This window comes from Amphiprion ocellaris, chromosome 5, assembly GCF_022539595.1.
Source record: "Amphiprion ocellaris isolate individual 3 ecotype Okinawa chromosome 5, ASM2253959v1, whole genome shotgun sequence".
Classification (NCBI taxonomy): Eukaryota; Metazoa; Chordata; class Actinopteri; family Pomacentridae; genus Amphiprion; species Amphiprion ocellaris.
In genome coordinates, this window is record NC_072770.1 from 21,841,391 (window position 1) to 21,859,582 (window position 18,192).

General features: G+C 40.8%; 1 protein-coding gene across 1 annotated transcript in view; it reads right to left on the bottom strand.

Moving 5' to 3' along the window:
- Positions 1-1,985: 1,985 nt before the first annotated feature.
- dlgap4b (discs, large (Drosophila) homolog-associated protein 4b) overlaps positions 1,986-18,192 on the bottom strand; it is a 112,362-nt gene continuing 96,155 nt past the window's right edge. Inside the window, 7 exon segments of the mRNA XM_035946404.2 lie at positions 1,986-3,529; positions 4,417-4,587; positions 7,389-7,480; positions 9,323-9,810; positions 11,443-11,531; positions 12,172-12,336; positions 12,338-12,612. Coding sequence (XP_035802297.1) covers positions 3,284-3,529; positions 4,417-4,587; positions 7,389-7,480; positions 9,323-9,810; positions 11,443-11,531; positions 12,172-12,336; positions 12,338-12,612 — 1,526 coding nt within the window. The 3' untranslated portion in view covers positions 1,986-3,283.

Sequence of the window (18,192 nt, forward strand, 5' to 3'; positions counted from 1 at the left end):
AAAAGTGGCAAATATACACGATAATCTTCAATGGTAGGTAAACTTTCTACAGAATTTAACCAACTTCTAAAGAAAGAAGTGAAAAACAAAAGGTGCAACCTATCACGTGGTATAATTTTGACCATTACTGTGTTGTAAATTTCTCTTCCTGCTTTTTCAAATTAATGTGTGCTTAAAAATATTTATTTTCAGGAGGCACAAGAAAGAGTATAACTGGATCAAAGGGCCAAAAAACAAATCTGAAATTTAAACTTTACCCAACCACAGACTGCTGTTCAAGCATACACTTTCAGTACGACACTTTAAAAGCTGAAAACCATCAGACCCATATGTATGGGAGCCATTATCACCCCCGAATCAATGGTTTTATGGCAGCACTCCCCCCTACTGTGCAGCTGTGTGGATCGTGGATAACCCTACCCAGGAAATAGACCTAGGTGTGTCCCAACGATATGTGTGTGTATTGGAGGAAACCCTTGTTTGAATGTATGAGACGAGCTTTCTTTTCTGACTCTTGAAGCATGTCACTGACATCTCCTGGCATTTTACACATCCAAAGCATCAGCAGGCTGGGAAAGTGTTGACTTTCAGTTCGTGATGGTTGGATCATAGAACAGCTTCCTCTGTGTTTTTGCTTTCCTTCCCTCAGCACATTTGAGATGCTGCATAGCTTTTGATCGGCATTCAAATCAGGCTTAGACTTATAGTTTTGTGTGAGGAATGTTGACAACACTATTTGAGTCTAAAAAAAATATTTAGGGAAAATAGAGAAAAGAAAACGACATGACATCAAACTGTGTAAAATATTAAAATATTCATAAAGATGGCAATGGAGGCATATGGGGGAGAAATTCAATTCTAGATGTTGATATATATCGACTAAGTGTTTCCAAGAGACGAACAGATATGCTTATTTCAGAAAAACAACTTGTCAGACAACTTTTTCCTGGCAGTCAGAAATTAAATCAAGCCAATGACCCAGTTTGAGTCACACAAAAGGCCTCCAGGTGGTAACTATGCTATCCACCCCAGTCAGATTGAAAGGGGGTATTGACAGCAGCCGGGGGGGAATGGGCTATTGACACCCCTGAGCCATTTTCCTTGCTGAGAGTCGTCCCCAGCAGGCAAACACAACAGGCAAACAATGGCCGGCCATCAAGGGAAAGCTCTCGCCAAGTCAGAGTAAGAATGGTGGTTATTGGGCTTTTCCAATTCAAAGCCTGAGGCTGCACTTTTGGGTCACAGTGGGTGAGAAATTGCAATGCAGCAGCCAAAGCAATGGAGTGACATTGCAACAATTTAACATAACTAATTACGTCAGGAAAGTCTGGGATTGTTTGCTTACCATTTGGAGGAAACCAAATGTGAGTGGAAGACAAACAGCAGTGGTCGATCTGAATTGTTGCCTTTACTGTTGGATATGTGTTTCTTGTGTAAAGTGAGTCTACGTGTACAACCAAGAGGCCTTGCTTCAGACTTCTTTGTTTTGTAAAATGGACTTAGATAAATATGAGCAATTAACACAACGTGACCCCATAATGAAAAGCAGAGCAGGGATGGATGTTCTCCTAGAATGAATGCCTTTTCTTTGTATGCATACAGTATAAACAAACTGATTGAAAATTAACCACTGTTGCCCTCCAGAGGTCAGAAATGAAACTTTTCAAGATGCAAGTTTCTAAGCCACAGGAGGAGGGTCCTGGTTCTGAACTCTCCAAAGCAATTACTCAGTGTTGTTGAGGTGACGGGAAGTTCTGCTTAAGCTTCCGGGCATGTGCACATCAAAATGCTAAATCTGTAATACATATGTTGCTGTGGCTACAGTCCACTTAATCTGTTTTTACAGTCGACTGTTGAGTTCCCTGCTACTGACATTTAAATCCATGAGATGAATTTTAAACTGTCAATTCATCTTTGGCTTATGCAGTCTTCAGTGAGGAAAAAAAAAGCAAGCAGGATTGAATAAATGATGAAAACACAACGACTAAAGTATGTAATGCTTTAATTAGAAAGTTTTGCTTTTAGTAAAAAAGTGCATTTACTTTATGTACTGTTCAGAGGGGGAAACAATGACAGTAACAAAGAACTCAGATCGATTTTGTTGAGTGATGGGAAGCAAAATAAATCAAAACGTTTTAGGAAACATTAACCTGCATACTCAGCCTGCTGCATGACTTTGATAAAAGCCCTAGATTCATTTGAGATGTACGAGTTGAATGCTAAGTGAGGCTAATAAAAGCACTTAAAGAAGTATTAAATAGATGGAACAAAAATCCTGACATATTTGCATGTCTGCAGTCATAGCACAAACATGAAAACCAATAGTTAATGGAAGAGAGAAAATAAAGAAGGAGTTAAGAGATGTTTCCCCAACAAAGAAAATAACATTGTGGTCATTATCATTCCTGAAATTAGAGATCCTCATGCTCGGTCTTGGCTAATATTGGGATGTGCTTTCATTCAAACCTTTAAGAAACTCAACTTACAGATTCTCATCAGCGTTTAAAACATTTGACACAAAACATTCTGAAAGACACACAGAGTTAATTGCTAGGAACTATATAATACCCCTTCAAACCTGACTTTCAGTTTCATCATACCAAAAATATTCAGAGTAATCTGTTCTAAATGGACTTTTATATAAATCAAAGGATGAATAAAGTAAACAAATACAAGGAAGACATACATAGGTGAGCTTGTAGTGTGTGTGATGGCCACAAGGTGGTGTTGTGCAAAGCTACAAGATGGCCAATGATCTGGGAAGAGAGCAGGACGATGGGAGACAGAAAAGCATTAATGCTTGCCTTCTGTCCACTTAATAGATCTTATAGCCAAGATACAATAATGTTTAAACCAGTCTTCATATAGATTCTTTAGGATATAATTGTCATAATAACAATACCTTCATTAACAATTTTTATGATATCAAGAATAGTAACAAGAAGTGACAACGTTCATCAGCTGAGGTTTTCAATGGCAGCCTCAAATGAGGAGTCTCCTGCTTCATAGTCTGTTGGGTCCACAAAAAAAAAAAAAAATCAGTGTTTCAGTTTCATTAAATAGTACTTGATGCCACCAGGACCAGCCTTTAATCATATGAATGTGTCAAAAAAAACCAAACCCCATTCTCTGGGAATCTCTCCTTCCCCCACCTCTATCCGTCTTTACTCAGATTAGCTCATTTGCATTCCAAAAAAAAAATCCTCTCCTTCATCCAGGTGTTTCAGTGACACTTATCTGTCCTTTGATCCGACCCTTACATCCTTGTCCCTCATCGTTTCTCTCAGAGGCGAGTCTGGGCCTCGGGGACATAAATTTCGATGCTGTCTGCGCTCTCTGTGGCGGAGTTCTGGCGAAACGAGGCAGCCTTCTTAGCAGCCAGCAGTCGCTTGCGAGCTTCTTGTCTCTGCTTCTCTGCCGAGGCCGAAGAAGAGGTGGAAGAAGAGTCGGCGCTCTTCTCACGGCCCAGCAACGGTCGTCCTTTACCAGGCTTCTTTGACGCTGGAGGGGCCGCTTTCTCCTCCTCCTGCTGTGTTGGAGTGATGACACATGACAGAGGGGGAGAGAGCAATGTGTGAATGGAGGAAAAAGGAGATAAAAGAGACACCGAACAGTGAGAGAATGTAATAAGAAAACTGTCCTCAGCTGGCTGTATCTGTTCACACAGGTTTGGCAGACAGGACTTTGACAGGACATTATGCCAAAGCTGATCATTTTCATTAAAAGCTTGATTTAGTGATTTCAGATGACAAACACAAAAACACTGAGTATAGACAACAGTTAAAAACAGGTAAACATTGAGAAAAACAGTCATTTGAATGACACTTTTCAAAGACATGAAATGGTAACATGAATTGATGGGCACATTGGTGTAAACTTAAATCACAATATAAGGATCGCAAGACACACAGTCAAGGTATTAATAATGAAAAGCAACACAAAGTAAAAGCATCTAAGCAACGGTTTAAAAGATCCATTAAGCTGAAAACACATGCACAGAAACACATACCACAGACTGGACAAAGGGTTACCAACTACCAATCAACGCAGGACACACAAACGTAGATATTTAAAGAGCAAAAGCAAGACTGCATTCTGTCACATAAGCCAGCGCATCTTCGCCATGCTCCACTGGAACACACACATCAGAAAATGGCACATGCATGCTCAAAGCAGGGCTTTGCACTTGAAGCAGACCAACGACAGCCCTCTTTGAGAGGATTTTTCCCATGCATGCCTAGAGGGATCTCTCTGGCCCCTTTACATTGGACAGGAGGGCCCTGTTAGAGCTCATCCCACGCAGGGACGGGGGTAAAAAATAGTGGGAGGAATGGTGGTGGTGGTGGGAGGAGAGAGGCCGGTTTCGGCGGCTTTCCTACCCCAGCCAGGGCACTGGGCAGCAGGGGTGGGAAGTACCTTCCGCTCAGGGGGCGACTGGGCAGCCGCAGATGGAACGGGCTGCCAGTCATTGGACTTGAGATGGTAGAGCTCATCAAACTTGAGGCTGATGTCCTCGATGGAGAGTTGCAACAGGTCCCAAAAGCCAGCCAGGTCCTGGGCTGTGGGCCGTGGGTTGGCATTCACATTCTGACCAGAGGAGGGACAAGGGGATGAAAATGAAAGAACAGCATATGAGGAGAATGACTGTAGTGAATGTTACTGCAAGGAATGCATTAAATATTTTTATAAAGTCAGCAGCATTGCCAGTTATAAAAGCAGACTTTATTTTCACACCTGAACTAAAGTGATTTCTAAAAGCCTTCACAGGTTGAAGACAGTTTACTCTGCCTTTACTCTATGTTGAGTTTGGTGTAGGTTGTCCTTTATGCACGGCATGTAAATCAACTTGTCAGAAATCATTATCCAAGTATACGTCTGTATCACTTCTTGTTATGGGCTGCCGTGTGTATTTAACCTGTTTTCAAGTGTACGTGCTGTCCTTGAGGGAGGAAGACTTTTAAAGCTCCACAAAATTGCCAATGGCTCTGAAAATTTAGCAATTAAACTGGTGATGGGCCTTAAAGTAGTCGAGACAATGACAGATTTAAAAGGCATATTTTTTAAAATTATCATGGTAATTTAAAAAAAAAAATATGTAAAAGTCAAACTTTACTTAATGATTTTGGTGAGTAAAACTAGGTTAATCTCTAAAAATACTTTAACCTAGATGTGTCCAGATGATATGTGACAATCAGGACAGTGGATGGGATATTTGTGGGTCAGTTGCTGGACATAGTGTAATTTCTTTTCTACATATTTATTATATCACTGCAACCTCGGCAGCTGAGGTTGCTGCATTGTAGTTTCACCTCTGCTGAAGCTGCCATAGGAAGAGAAGGAAAACTCAGGTTAGAAGTACCTGCGATCTGTAGGAGCTCCTGGATGCTTGACTAAAACGTAGACTCATCCTGGATTAGTTTGTTCGAGTGATCTTTTATTAAAAACAATCTGCCACAAAATTGTGTTTCTTGTTTACAGAAACTGTTTGCCTTGGCCTCCCCTGTGGTCACGGTAGGGAGGGTTATTTTAAACAAGTATTCCGATCCAATTACTAACGCCTGTAAAAATATAGTCACTAACCTCATCCCAGCATCACAGTAATGAAGTAATATAATTTGATTACTTTCTGTTATTTTTGGGTTACCTCAATAAGAAATATTTAAATGAAGACAAGAGAAAAGAAATATCAGTAAAACTACTTTTACTTAAGTTAATTTCTCGCATGTGCAAGTGCATGGCAGAGTTTCCAGCTTTTAGCAAACAGTTTGAGTGAGATTCTGAGAAGGTAACAGGAGGGGATTTACTGTGAGGATAATGCGATAAGTTATAGAATTATAGTTATTATTTAATTTTACCCGAAATTTGAACTGACCCTTTAAATAAGCCCACAGAGGAGATGCTGCTGTGTATCTGAAGGGCTAAAGTTCACCTGTGAAGCCCGAGAATACAATAATACCCATCATAATTCATTAACAATAATCAGCCCAAATCTGTTGTCTGTGTAGCTGACAACATCTTCTCATTAGCTTGTTTAGTTATTCAGACACAGTGGCAATTTATCTCACCACAGCAGCTTACAGCATTGACTTTAAAATATATGTTTTCACTGTTACTATGTAAGGCTACCTGCTGCTATTTGGTGGTTACTCTAATAATTAGAGAGGTCACATTCCATATCAGAGGTATCCATACACACATCAATCTCACGATTGCAAACATCCTGCAGTGTACCTGTAAAACTCTGCAACAAAACACTTGACATGACAGAAAAATGATCAACTACAGTCACTTTAACTGCATCTTTTGTGCACTCTGTGATGTTCATGTCCATTGCTGGTGTCGTTTGTTTGAGTTGTCAAAGACTGAAAAGCAGGTGTCTCTTGCCAAAAGCATGACAGTTGGTAATTTTATTTTCACTGTATATTGTTTATAGGCCTTTTTACAAATATATTCTGAAGTTGGAATCTTGCTAATAATCCCATTTTTGTTGTAAAATGTAATAGTAATTTCATTCATCAAGCGTGATGATGATTTTGGTGCATTATCACCTACTTACATATACAATTCTACATATACTAGGGGTTGTCATCTTATAGAAGTGCTGCTTTGTTGAATATTGAGCACTAGAGGGAGCTGTGTAACAGTGTGATTCTTCAGGTATGCTGAACATCACGCCAACAACAATAAAAAAAGATCCCAGCAGGGTTTGGTTATTTTCTGCTACATCGTAACAAATTCTTAAAAATGATGCCTTATCAACACTAAGGTGAAAAAGCCAGGACACTGATCCAGAGGACTACAAGTTTTGACAACAACATAATCATTCCCTCCCTCATTTACTCACCACACCTGCCTTTATGCTAGTTGTATTGGCAAAGCCTGCAAATATTGCCAGAGAGACATAAATTGAATCCTCCTCTGACATCTTTAATTCTGATACACCCTGCAGCTGCTCTAATTGCTGTGATCTGTGTCCAGATATTTTGGAGAAATCACACGTGTGCAATGTTTCTTACGTACAAAGCTACTTGTCATGTGCTGGTAGTTGGCTACAATTTTCTATAATTTTCACTGAAGTAAGTCACCCTAGGGGGAGGGGCTTACTGGCTTATGATAAGTCCCTTGTATTTTGTGCTGGTAGGTCCCCATGACTTATTCTGTGTAGGCCTAATATGCTGTGTATCACAGCTGTTCTCAGATTAGTTAGTTCTCATTTCTGTGAAAGCCTTCATGATCATTAAGGCAAGCAGTTCTTGCAGAGAATGGGATATCCAAAATGCAGCACTGGGTTTGGTTTGGCCATGGTTTTGAGACACCAGCTGTGACTTTTAGTTTCATGTCTGTGCAGGCTGTAGAGTGTCAGAATCACAGAGAGGAGATATACATACCAAGTTTTGTTCACACAGTCCACGGAACTGCTGGAACTTCTGAGACATGAGGAGCTGAGCGCTTCCAACTGCACTGCGGACTTTCCCCAGCACTACAGCGAGAGGGGAACAAAAATCAGCAACACAAACATTATTTTCACAGATGCCTCCTGTTATTCGAGGTAGATATTCCGTAGTGGCACCGTACACATTCACACTACAACCTGCCTGAATCACTGGCAGCAGCAAAGTCTCACTGGGTCAACAGTTAGTGTTCTCTGACTTGTAAATAACCACACAGAGCAAAACCTTAGGTGCTCCTTGCAGTGCATCACCCAAAAGACTCCACAGGGTGGCATGAAGGGGATTACAGTGTATTGGACAATGTGATCCTCTTTAAAGAATCTAAGCTTCTATAGATACTCCAGCCTCCTGTCTGTCACTTGTCTGTTGCTGTATCAAAATTAGGACAAACATCTGTCCTGAAAAAATTGGGACTCCTACCTGATCATTGGATTTTAGAGTTATGGGAATGTGATTATAGAGTGGTGAGACCCGGAACTGGCCTACAGATTTGATTCAGATTGACTTGGCTGACTACTTTACTGTTTAAGGTCACATCCATGACATAAACACACACTATATGTCTCTATATATTGATCAAGCATGCCTGATAAAAACTGAGCATCCAAAGCCTTCATACTGTGTGTACAGTGTGTGTTTGTGTGTGTGCTCACTGCTGAATGCCTCATGATGATGTTAAGGCACTAATCTAATCTGGAGGTTTAATCAGTTCCAGATTAGATTTGTGTAATTCTACAGATTACAGGCCTGCTTGTGTGTAGTAACCCCAGGTATTACTGCCTCATCCCCTCCATGCTGTGTATGTCTGACAGAGTGATTGTAGGGCCTGAGGCAGAGCCCTATAACTGAGCCACGTGCTGAAGTCAGGCACCAGCAGACATCTGAGAGAAGGTTCAAGATATTGGATAGAGGCCTTCAGCAACAGTAAATCTGGATTATTGTGTTCTTTGCAGGCCACATAAATAGTCTGTGGCTCGATTCTTTCTAAATTGCAGTTATGGGCAGCAGTTTTAATTAACTTAATTATGTCTTGTTGGTAATTTTTCCAGAATGGACAGGTCAAACTACTACAACACCCTTGAGCCTCGGCTGCCACAGAGGAGAAGCCAGTCAGAGCCCCACGAAGCAGAACACGGCAAATTTAACAAGTTTGTTCCAGCTGTTAACCCTCCAAACCCCAAAACCCACTAGTGGGTTTAAAAGGCATGCTGTGTAAATGCCAAACTGCCTCACAGAAACTGTTAAGACAGAAGGAATCATCAGATTTTCAAATTTCTGACAGTCCTTGAACTCCTCATCTGTGACTCATTGTTCCATCAGGATGCTCGTGAAATTTCATCAAAACCCTTTATTCTACATGTCTCATTACAAAAACACTCAGGCCTCAAAGGGTTGGTAGAACATGGCACCACACAAATGCTGTAATCTATCAAAACTGAGGCAGGATTTAAAAGCGAGCTGATTTATGTTGTGTTTTATAGCTCTCATCTAGCATTAGTCCCTCGTGACAAATTTTTAAGACCAGTAACCTGAATTTTATTACTGAAATACACACTGGAGTTGTAGTTTCCTTCCTCTCTTCAAAATTTTCTGTACACAAACCTTCGACATTATAAATCAAGAACCCTGACACTGTATGTTGCAATGCAATTGTTAAGAATTTAGACCAATGATTGAGGGCGGCTCAGTATTATTTCAAGTCATAATAGACCAACTCTGACTCATATAACATTTCCTATGGAAAAATTTACGAGGCCTGAAATAGCTTCTCCCACTTCACAACTCTACTGTAACTTGCAACCTCTTCCAGCTGGCAGAGAGACCATTTAACAAAGAGACATGGAGTTCTGTGAGTCTCCTGCCATCCTTACCCTCCTCTGAGAGCTGGTTGTCTTTGGTTTCCTGCTCCATCTGCTGGCACCAGCCTTCCATGCGTCCCGTCTCGGCCTGCAGCAGCTTGAGGAACCAGTGGCCGTCTCTCCGACACAGTGTACCCCCTCCTCCGCTATGGGGGACACTGCTGTTACTCCCATTCCCACTGTCCAGCCAGGGGTCTGGAGGTGGTAGAGACGAGGGGTCCAGGGCTGGATCCAGACTTTCTGAGAAAGAGGAGGAGCTGCTTCGTGTGGTGGAGCGGTTGAGGATCTGTCTGGGCGGAGGAGGTGACGAGGTGTCACCAGTGGGGTCTCCGTTGTCTAAAGAGTCTTGTCCTGGAGGGGAGCTCATGGACTGGCTGGCACTATTCACCATGACTTTCTTCTCAAAGGGTTTGGCATTATTGACATAGGATATGACAGGGATGTCTTGTGTGTCTGAGTCTGTTTCTTGTTTTGAAGCCATGCTACTGGAGCGACTGAGCCTGAAACAAAACAAGGTGACACGGTTACAAATGGGCCTTTTCAGTGGAACAAGAACTTTCAATTTTGGCCACACGCAACATGAAAAAAGAAAACAATAAATTATTCAAGAATCATGTCTCCCTTACTGGAACAAACAGGACGGCTTAATTTCAACACAGAGTCACTGTTGACTGCTGGTCAATACAGATATAAATAAACTGGATGTATCAGTGACTGGGCTTTGTATACATGATGATGGTGCACCCAGACTGGCACCAACTGATCTGTGAGTGCTGGGAGTCAAGCTTCTTGTTTTCACACAGCAAATGGAAGAACAGGGTAAACATGAATGTTATCTGACTGAACATCACTCAGGAACTGCTTACAAGTAGCAGTTCAGCCAGATAATGAAATATTAGGAGTGCATTATCAAAACTGGAGGATGAAAAGAATAGCAGAAGACTGCAAAGGGATGCGGTAAAACATATTTTGGTAATCTTTGAAACAGAACTGACACAGCTGAGAGATAGTCACATGGATCAAATGTGTGTACAGCATCACTAAAAGCTTGGACAGAGTTTCTGTGAGATATGTACACAGAATATCTCTTGTTCAGCTGGTTATGCAGAGGAAATATCTGCCAGGATTCAAAGCAGCAGCTGCTGAGTACAAAACTCAAAACGCAGCATGCGAAACTAAGAAAATACGGGAGGAAGGCGTGAGGTGCCCGAGAACTTCCTGGTATTCAAAACATCACAACACAGAATGTAAACTACACTGCAACAAACAAGAAATGGATCTCAAATACACTATAAGCAGAGACATATTTAAAGTCTCCCTCCAGTCAAAATTGTGTTTGCTTTAGTTTCCGATTCTTTTGTTCAGACATTAGGTGAATGGATAGATGTTAATTACCTTGCTTGACAGTTTCGGCAACCCTCTCGCCTTCCTCAGAAGCATCTCACTGACAGCGTGACGTGTCAGCCGGCAGATTTTGACAGTCGGCATTTGCGGCACACCCAATAGAGGGCGTGCCGCAAATGCCGCGGTCAGTGAGACACTTCTGAGGAAGGCGAGAGTGTTCGCAGAAGCTGTCAAGCAAGGTAATTAACATCTATCCATTCACCTAATGTCTGAACAAAAGAATCAGAAACTAAAGTATCAACAAGAAGACATGATGAACGTTTTTGAGCTAAAATTGTGTTTGGTCAGTGTTGCTTCTTTCTGAGGTTTGATGCTCACTCTACAGAATGATGTATGTTGGGGCAGAATTTGACAGTTTTCAAAAGCATCTGCGAGAAATGGAGTGTGGGACATGAATCTGTGTGTTAACTACTTTATCCTGGATTTATGCACAACTTAAACAAAAAATAAACTGAAGTCTACACTGCATATAACAATGAGACCAAAAAACATACACACTAACTATAATTTAAAACAGAGAATTTTTATGCCTTACAACCTGGAGGGAATCTTTAAATAGTAAATGCTCATGTCAGGAAAGTGCTTCAACATCACAATCACGACACACAAAGACACTGAGATGTTTTCACATCTACAAAGCTCCAGTAAAGGGAAAGAACAGTCAGAGCAGTGTGTGTGGCTATAATATAAATTCCTCACGTTGTTACAAGGACAGGAAGAGGACTTACTGCCACCCGTCCTCCACCTGTACTCCAATTGACTGAAATTTGGTCAGCGGTGGGGTCTCCTCTCGTGGAACTTCCTGAATACAGTCAACCTTACAAGGAATAAACAGTGATACAATAAAAAAAAGTCAGTAGCCTGGTCAAAACTGCATTTGTGAATTGTCTTCCAGACCCTCTAATCAATAGCTGCTAGCTAGCATAGGCACAGTTGTGCAGGGTTTTGAATTTCCAAGAAACAAACCAAAACATCTGCATGAAAATTCTGAAAATATCTCTATAATTTGGGCTGGGTTTTCAATCAAATGTCATGATTAATGCCCACTTGGATAGAGTTCTGTTAATGTGCAGGATCTGGAAAATGGATAAAAACTCTGCTATTTCAGTGGTTGTGGAGGGACCACAAATATGCATTTTTGTCTTCAATACTCCAGCATACATCCAGCTCTAATCACAGCCAGTCAGCTGTAATGACAGAGCAGCGTTCAAAGTAATGACACCTTTAGCTTGCAAGCACACTTTTGGACTTCAGCTTACACACTTTTGGATCATAGACAAAATGATATTTTCCTGGATTCAAGCTCAACAGGCAGGAGGAGTTACACTTCAAACAGCAATGTGACTAATGTGGCATGGCACTGGTTGTTTTACTATGCTTTCATGTGTAGTAACAACACTAGCTGAACTCTACAAACCATGGATAGTGCAACTGTGGTTTAACAGCCTTTGGCCTACCTGTATGCCAATGGAGGACAGTTTCCGCCTGGGTACCGGGGCTACTAGGGGCTCTTCTGCCACTAGATTCAATTTATTTAATCCTGATTTCACAGATTCATGCTGGGCTACTGAGTCACTTGTCTCAGTGGAAGCATTGGCGGTGGCGGGGGCGATAGGCTCTCTCAGGGGTAGCGATGGGAGTGGGGATGATGTGCGGAGGACGGGAAATACCCCGGGCCAGGCTGTTGGCACGGGTACTGTCGAGGCTGTCAGAAGAGTTGCTGTGAGCGTGGCTAGACTGGCTGTTGACTTCTGATCTCCTGTCCTGCTGGTCCAAGTAGTTGTCCTGGGCCGACTCTGTGCTGCTCTGTACTGTCACAGAGATGTAGGGCTTGGAGGTTGTACGGGGTGGCACTGGTGGAGGAGCAGTCTTCTTACAGGTGGTTATGCATGTAGAGACTGAAGAAGGGAAGAGAAGAAAGTACAGAAATGATTAGAAAAGAATACAAATTAGGGATAAACCGATTATGGACCTGGCCGATTGTTGTGGGCGATATTTGGAATTTTTCGATTATTGGTAACATTAAATTGTTGACAGATTATTGATGAATTAAATGCACTACTTCTGATCTGATGCTGCCTCTCCTCTCTGTCTGCTGTCACTCTGTGATCTCAGAAATGCCTCTCAAGCAGAGACTGTAAAAACTGAACAAGAAACAAAAGTCGCTGCCGCAAACCAGGAGATGAGCTTCTCTCACAGTGGCTAAGGCTATGCTAACAGCTAAGTTAGAAGCCAGTCACAGATTAACTTGAAATAGAGTATGAAAAACAGGAAATAATAATGCTTTAAGATATGGACTTTAGCGGACAATAAAAGTGGTAGAAGAGTGAAAGAATTAAGAAAATAGAGAACAGCAAACGTAACTGCAGGAGACAAACTGATCAATCTCAGCCACATAAACAGAAGAGAGCGTCGTAACTCCTCCTTTTTCTATTTTACATATTTAGTTATAGTCACCCTTATTAGTGAAAAGCCTATTCATGAACAACAGGTTCTCTGTTATCACTGCTGGTAAAGCATTACATGCAATGTATATCGGTTCCAAAAATTGGTCATCAGCCTTTCGTGATTACCAATAATCGGCATCAGCCCTGAAAACCCGACATTGATCGGTCCCTATTACAAATGACAGAGTTGTTTCACCACACCTTTGTGTGCCAGTTACATCAGGTGATTCTCTGCACAAAACAGTTGAACCATTGGCAGAAAATATAAAGGAAAACTCCTTAAATACCAGCACCATTCTAAGAACCGACAAACAGGGTTTACTCAGCAAGCCCACAGCCGAACTTTGCAACAGCACAGAAATACACACAGGGACACTGTTGTAGGAAAGCTGGGAACATCAGCAGCATCAGAACAGCCTCTGCTACAGCGGAAAATCAAATCAGGCAGAAACTGAACAACTAACCCTAACCCACACTTCAAAGCCTCGATCATAAGACAGGTGATGAAAACAGTAAAGCAATTTGCCAACCACCTGACTCTCAAGAACAAATATGGTTGAACAGTTAAAGAGGGACATTTATTTGCAGCACTCTCCACTGCCAAACCATATAAGACCTTCAGCTACAAAGGACATTACAGAGAGTTACATTAAACACAGACACAAAGGAGGAACCACTCAGACAAATCCCTCCAGTAAGTCATATGACATCAGAATCAGAATCAGCTTTAATGGCCAAGTACATACACAACATACAAGGAATTTGGTTTCGGCTGTTGGTGTCACCATAGGAATATGGGAAGAGAATAGTAAAAAATAAAAAAACTACAGAAAGAGGAACAGGGAGGAAAAAAATAGTAGTAATAAAATTAAATATAACTCAATATATACATAAATTTACAGTAGTGCAAAAATGATAATTGCGCTTAGCATTATCATAACACATATAAAAGCATGTGTTCTATGCTATTCTCTTCAACAGTGCTTAAAGATTGTTGTTAAAGTGCCCTATGAGATGAAAGCGGAAGAACTTGATACTAATGTCATTTTAATAAGCCACCAAAATATTGGGACAGTAGCAAAACTATCAAAGACCATGGGACAGTCAGGGGTTGATGTAAATTTTTTGCCATCCTCCTGTCTCGATGTCTGTTTTGATGTATCCACTTTTTAAGCTCAAACAAATACAGCCATAACAAAACCATGGCCCCTAAGTCCTAAGCTTAGTCGATGCTGGACTGTTTTTCACTGCTTAGTTTCACGGTCACACGGTAGAATATATGCAAGGTTAAATATCTAAGGCTGATCTCCTTACAGAGGGAACTTTCATGTAGGCTTACATCAAATCCACACAACATGGGCCCATCACGCAATATAAAAAGCAGATTTTATTGCCTAAAACAGGCTCGGTAAAACATCCTCACTCAATTGCACATCCCCTGATTGGTAGACTACAGTAGAGTCACTCGTCTTCTTATCCATCAACAAAAACCACTGTATGATGAGTTCATAGATAGTTTTCCTTACAGTCTTAACTATATTATGATAAACAGAAAGTAATGTGAAATGTCTGTGAAATCTGTGTAGATTCTCAGTCATCCACATCTTGTTGCATTCCTATGTCTCGAAGAGATATTCATGATGTAAACTGTATCAAACAAAATTAAGCTATAAAAAATGTCCAAAGTAGTGTCTCACACTGTAAAGATTTCTTTCACATAAAATGCAAGTAAAAACATTAAAATCAAAGATTTCCAAAAGACTCAAAAGTCCCTATTCTAGAGACTATAGAAATCCCCTCATGCTGTAAACACAGAAAAGGCAAAAAAGGAGTGAGAAGCCGTTTCACTAAATCTTAGAATCTAAACATGGAATTTTACTGTAACATTATGAACCCTGTGGCTGCTATATAATCCCTCAAACAGATGCTTTATTTGACACCAGACTTGGAAAAAAAAAAAAAAAAAAAACAGTGGAAATCTCATGGAAGAAGTACAACCAACCACACAGAGGAGAGTTAGTACAGAGAGAGGCACAGTGTTTTAAAACTGAGCAGAGAGAAATAGATTAGTATGTATAAAAGTAGGCTAAAAGAATTGACAGCTTTACGTATAAAAAGCTGTTGACAGTAACTGGATTTCTACTGAAAGATGTGTTATTAAAATGGCATTAATCCTTTGATTTGTAGATAAACAGTCTGGATTTGCTGCCTTGGACTTTTTGCTTGCAAACACTAGCTTTGGTGCAGACAACACCACCTTCAAAGGGACAGTTAATGCAGCAGCTTTACATCAGCTACGCTTCTGTCAGATGATGTCATATGATTTCAGACTTACATCAGTGCAGCACAACCAGTAACTGATCAAAGATTTTTTCAATAAAATGACATGGCATGTGCCTGAGCATGGTACATAAATACAGAGCTATAATCCTAAGTATGTGACATGAATGTGGATGGACAAATTCAAAATACATTTGAACGGCTCCTGACCTATCAATTGGACATTCCTTTGGCTGTGGTATATGGGTCTGTTTTATTTTTGTGACTACTAAATTCTTTGCCAGTGTAAAAACTTGCAAAGACACAGGAAATAATCCCCAGATATTCACTTTTTTTTTCATGTGATTCAGGCTCTTTGAAATACAGAGATTGTCATAAACAGTCACATGTCCTGAGGCGACATCCTACTAGTTTGAAGGTGAGAAAAGAGGAAACTGCAGGACAGCTACTGATGATCCCTTCAGGTGCTTCATGAAACAAACACATTGTAGCCTTGTGCTGCTGCACTGAATGCTGTGGTCAGAAATCTCAACAAATCATCAAGGATTATGAAAAAGGACTCGCAGCAAACGTGAGCTGCTGTGAAAACACTCCAACAAAAGGGTTGTTGTTTATTGTAATCCGCTTCTTGGCTTTGTGTCTATTGTGCATACAGTCTCACCTGACACAAGATTCATATGACCTCACACATATTTGTCAGATTAAACTCCTGACCTGTGAGTTATTGTCAAACTGCTGTCAGTGTATGATTTTTTTATTTTTAGGTGAAACTGCCACTTCTTTAAAATATGACTGCCCCTTATCTAGTTTTATCTCCCCTACACAGCCATTTCTGTTTCTGACATTGCTTCTGATTCAGCCTAGATATTTTCCATTGGCATTAGTTAAGTAGAATTGTTAAATCACTTAGCGCTGACAGATTCCTTTGTAATCTGGGCAGTGGTCTTTTCCTGAATTGCTCTCTTTAGTAGAATACACATGTTTACCTGGAATGATTGACTCTTTGCAAAAGGTCTGTAAAACACAATATTTTGCAAAAGATGTAAAAAAAACCATCAAGTGCGATTTGTAAGAGCTCGCCCTCATCCCGGCTGTGACACTAAATAGCAAACTGCTCTGATGAACTCAAGGTCACATTCCAGTGAAGCCAGAACACTGATATCATTTGCAAACATCAGAGATGACACCCAAACCACTCCTCAACTGGCCCATCTCCAAACCTGGGCTGTGCCTTTATTCTTACACATGAACAATCACAAAGAAGATAAATAATAAGTTGACAGTACGAACGTCATTACAGATGTATGACGATGCTTAGAAAAGGCTTTCCCAGGGAAAGTGTGATGCATTGATAGTTTTAACACAACCTCAGCTCTGCATTTTAAAGATGAGAACCGCCCACCCTGTCGTCCAGTCAAAAAGGTGTCCCTTACGTTGCCAAGATAATGAACTGATGCATCAATCATAGTTTCTAAAAGCTTAGATGTTGCTATTTTAGAACAGCTCAGGCAACTTGTCACAGAAATTCTGTCAAATATTGGGATTTTAATTAACCTACAGTTGAGCATCCGTCGAAGCTAAACACGCCACTAACCACGGATTAACCAGCATCACTGCCTCAGGAAATCCTGCACAGACAGCTAGTTCCACATTCCCTTTCATGACAGAGATGGATGCTGGGCAGAATGGGGTTATCGCTGCTGTAGCAGCTATGTGATGCACCGGCACCACTCCTCCATCCCAGTCTGCAGGATTACTGTCACAGTGAGTAGGTGTGAGATGACATGACTGTGTGCATGTCTGTGTTTGGACACCTGTCCTGCACGTCTCCAAGTGTCAAATCACGCTGTCGTCACTCTGCACAGAATTTACCCTTAAGTCTTAATGCTGCACAATCTGCTTTACCCGCAAAAAAAGCCTGAAAATCATATCTGACATCTGCCTCTGAGATTAGACAGGAGATAAAGTAGCAGAGCTGGACACAAATAAATAGGCCATGCAAATACAATCAACCAGCTTACTGCAAATATATCAACATGGATAAATATGTTGCCAAGGATAATGTAGTTTGGGGTAATTTGAAAATGGTGAATTAATTGCACAATTTTTCCACCACACAGCACTGAAAAGATCGAATTTTTTTTCCAAACTGGTGGCATCTCTGAGTATCTGTAGACACGACAATGTGGCTGACATACTGTATCCTTAGTGAGTGGATTGTCATGACATTTGGTACATACATGCACGTCCCTCTCAGGTTAATTTGCAAAAACATCTGAGATTCCAAGACATCCATGTGCAGTCATCATTAGATCACTATTTTATACTCTGGTGTACATATAAATATGACTACAACCGTATGCCACTTCCACCAGCCTCAGTTGTAATTTGTGCTAATTAGCAGAAGACAGCCAATTAAAACACCAAAAATAAAATGGTAAAGATGGGAAACTTCATACTTTAACATCAGCATGTTGGCATTGATATATAGATTTTTTTTTAAATTTTGAAGCTTCAATGGTCTTTGTCACCACAAACAAGGTAAGACAAGATGCTGATTTAGATACAGATTACATGCATAGAGTGGTCAAGCCGGTTTTAAACAAGTGCAAGTTAAATCCCCCAGCCTTCATAGGGAGTAATGACCAAACCTGAAAAATTACAGTTGTAACAGGGCATAAACGACAGAACTTCGGCGATTTGTAATGAATGCCTGTTAAAAGTCAGCAGATGCACCCATAGCAGAAACGT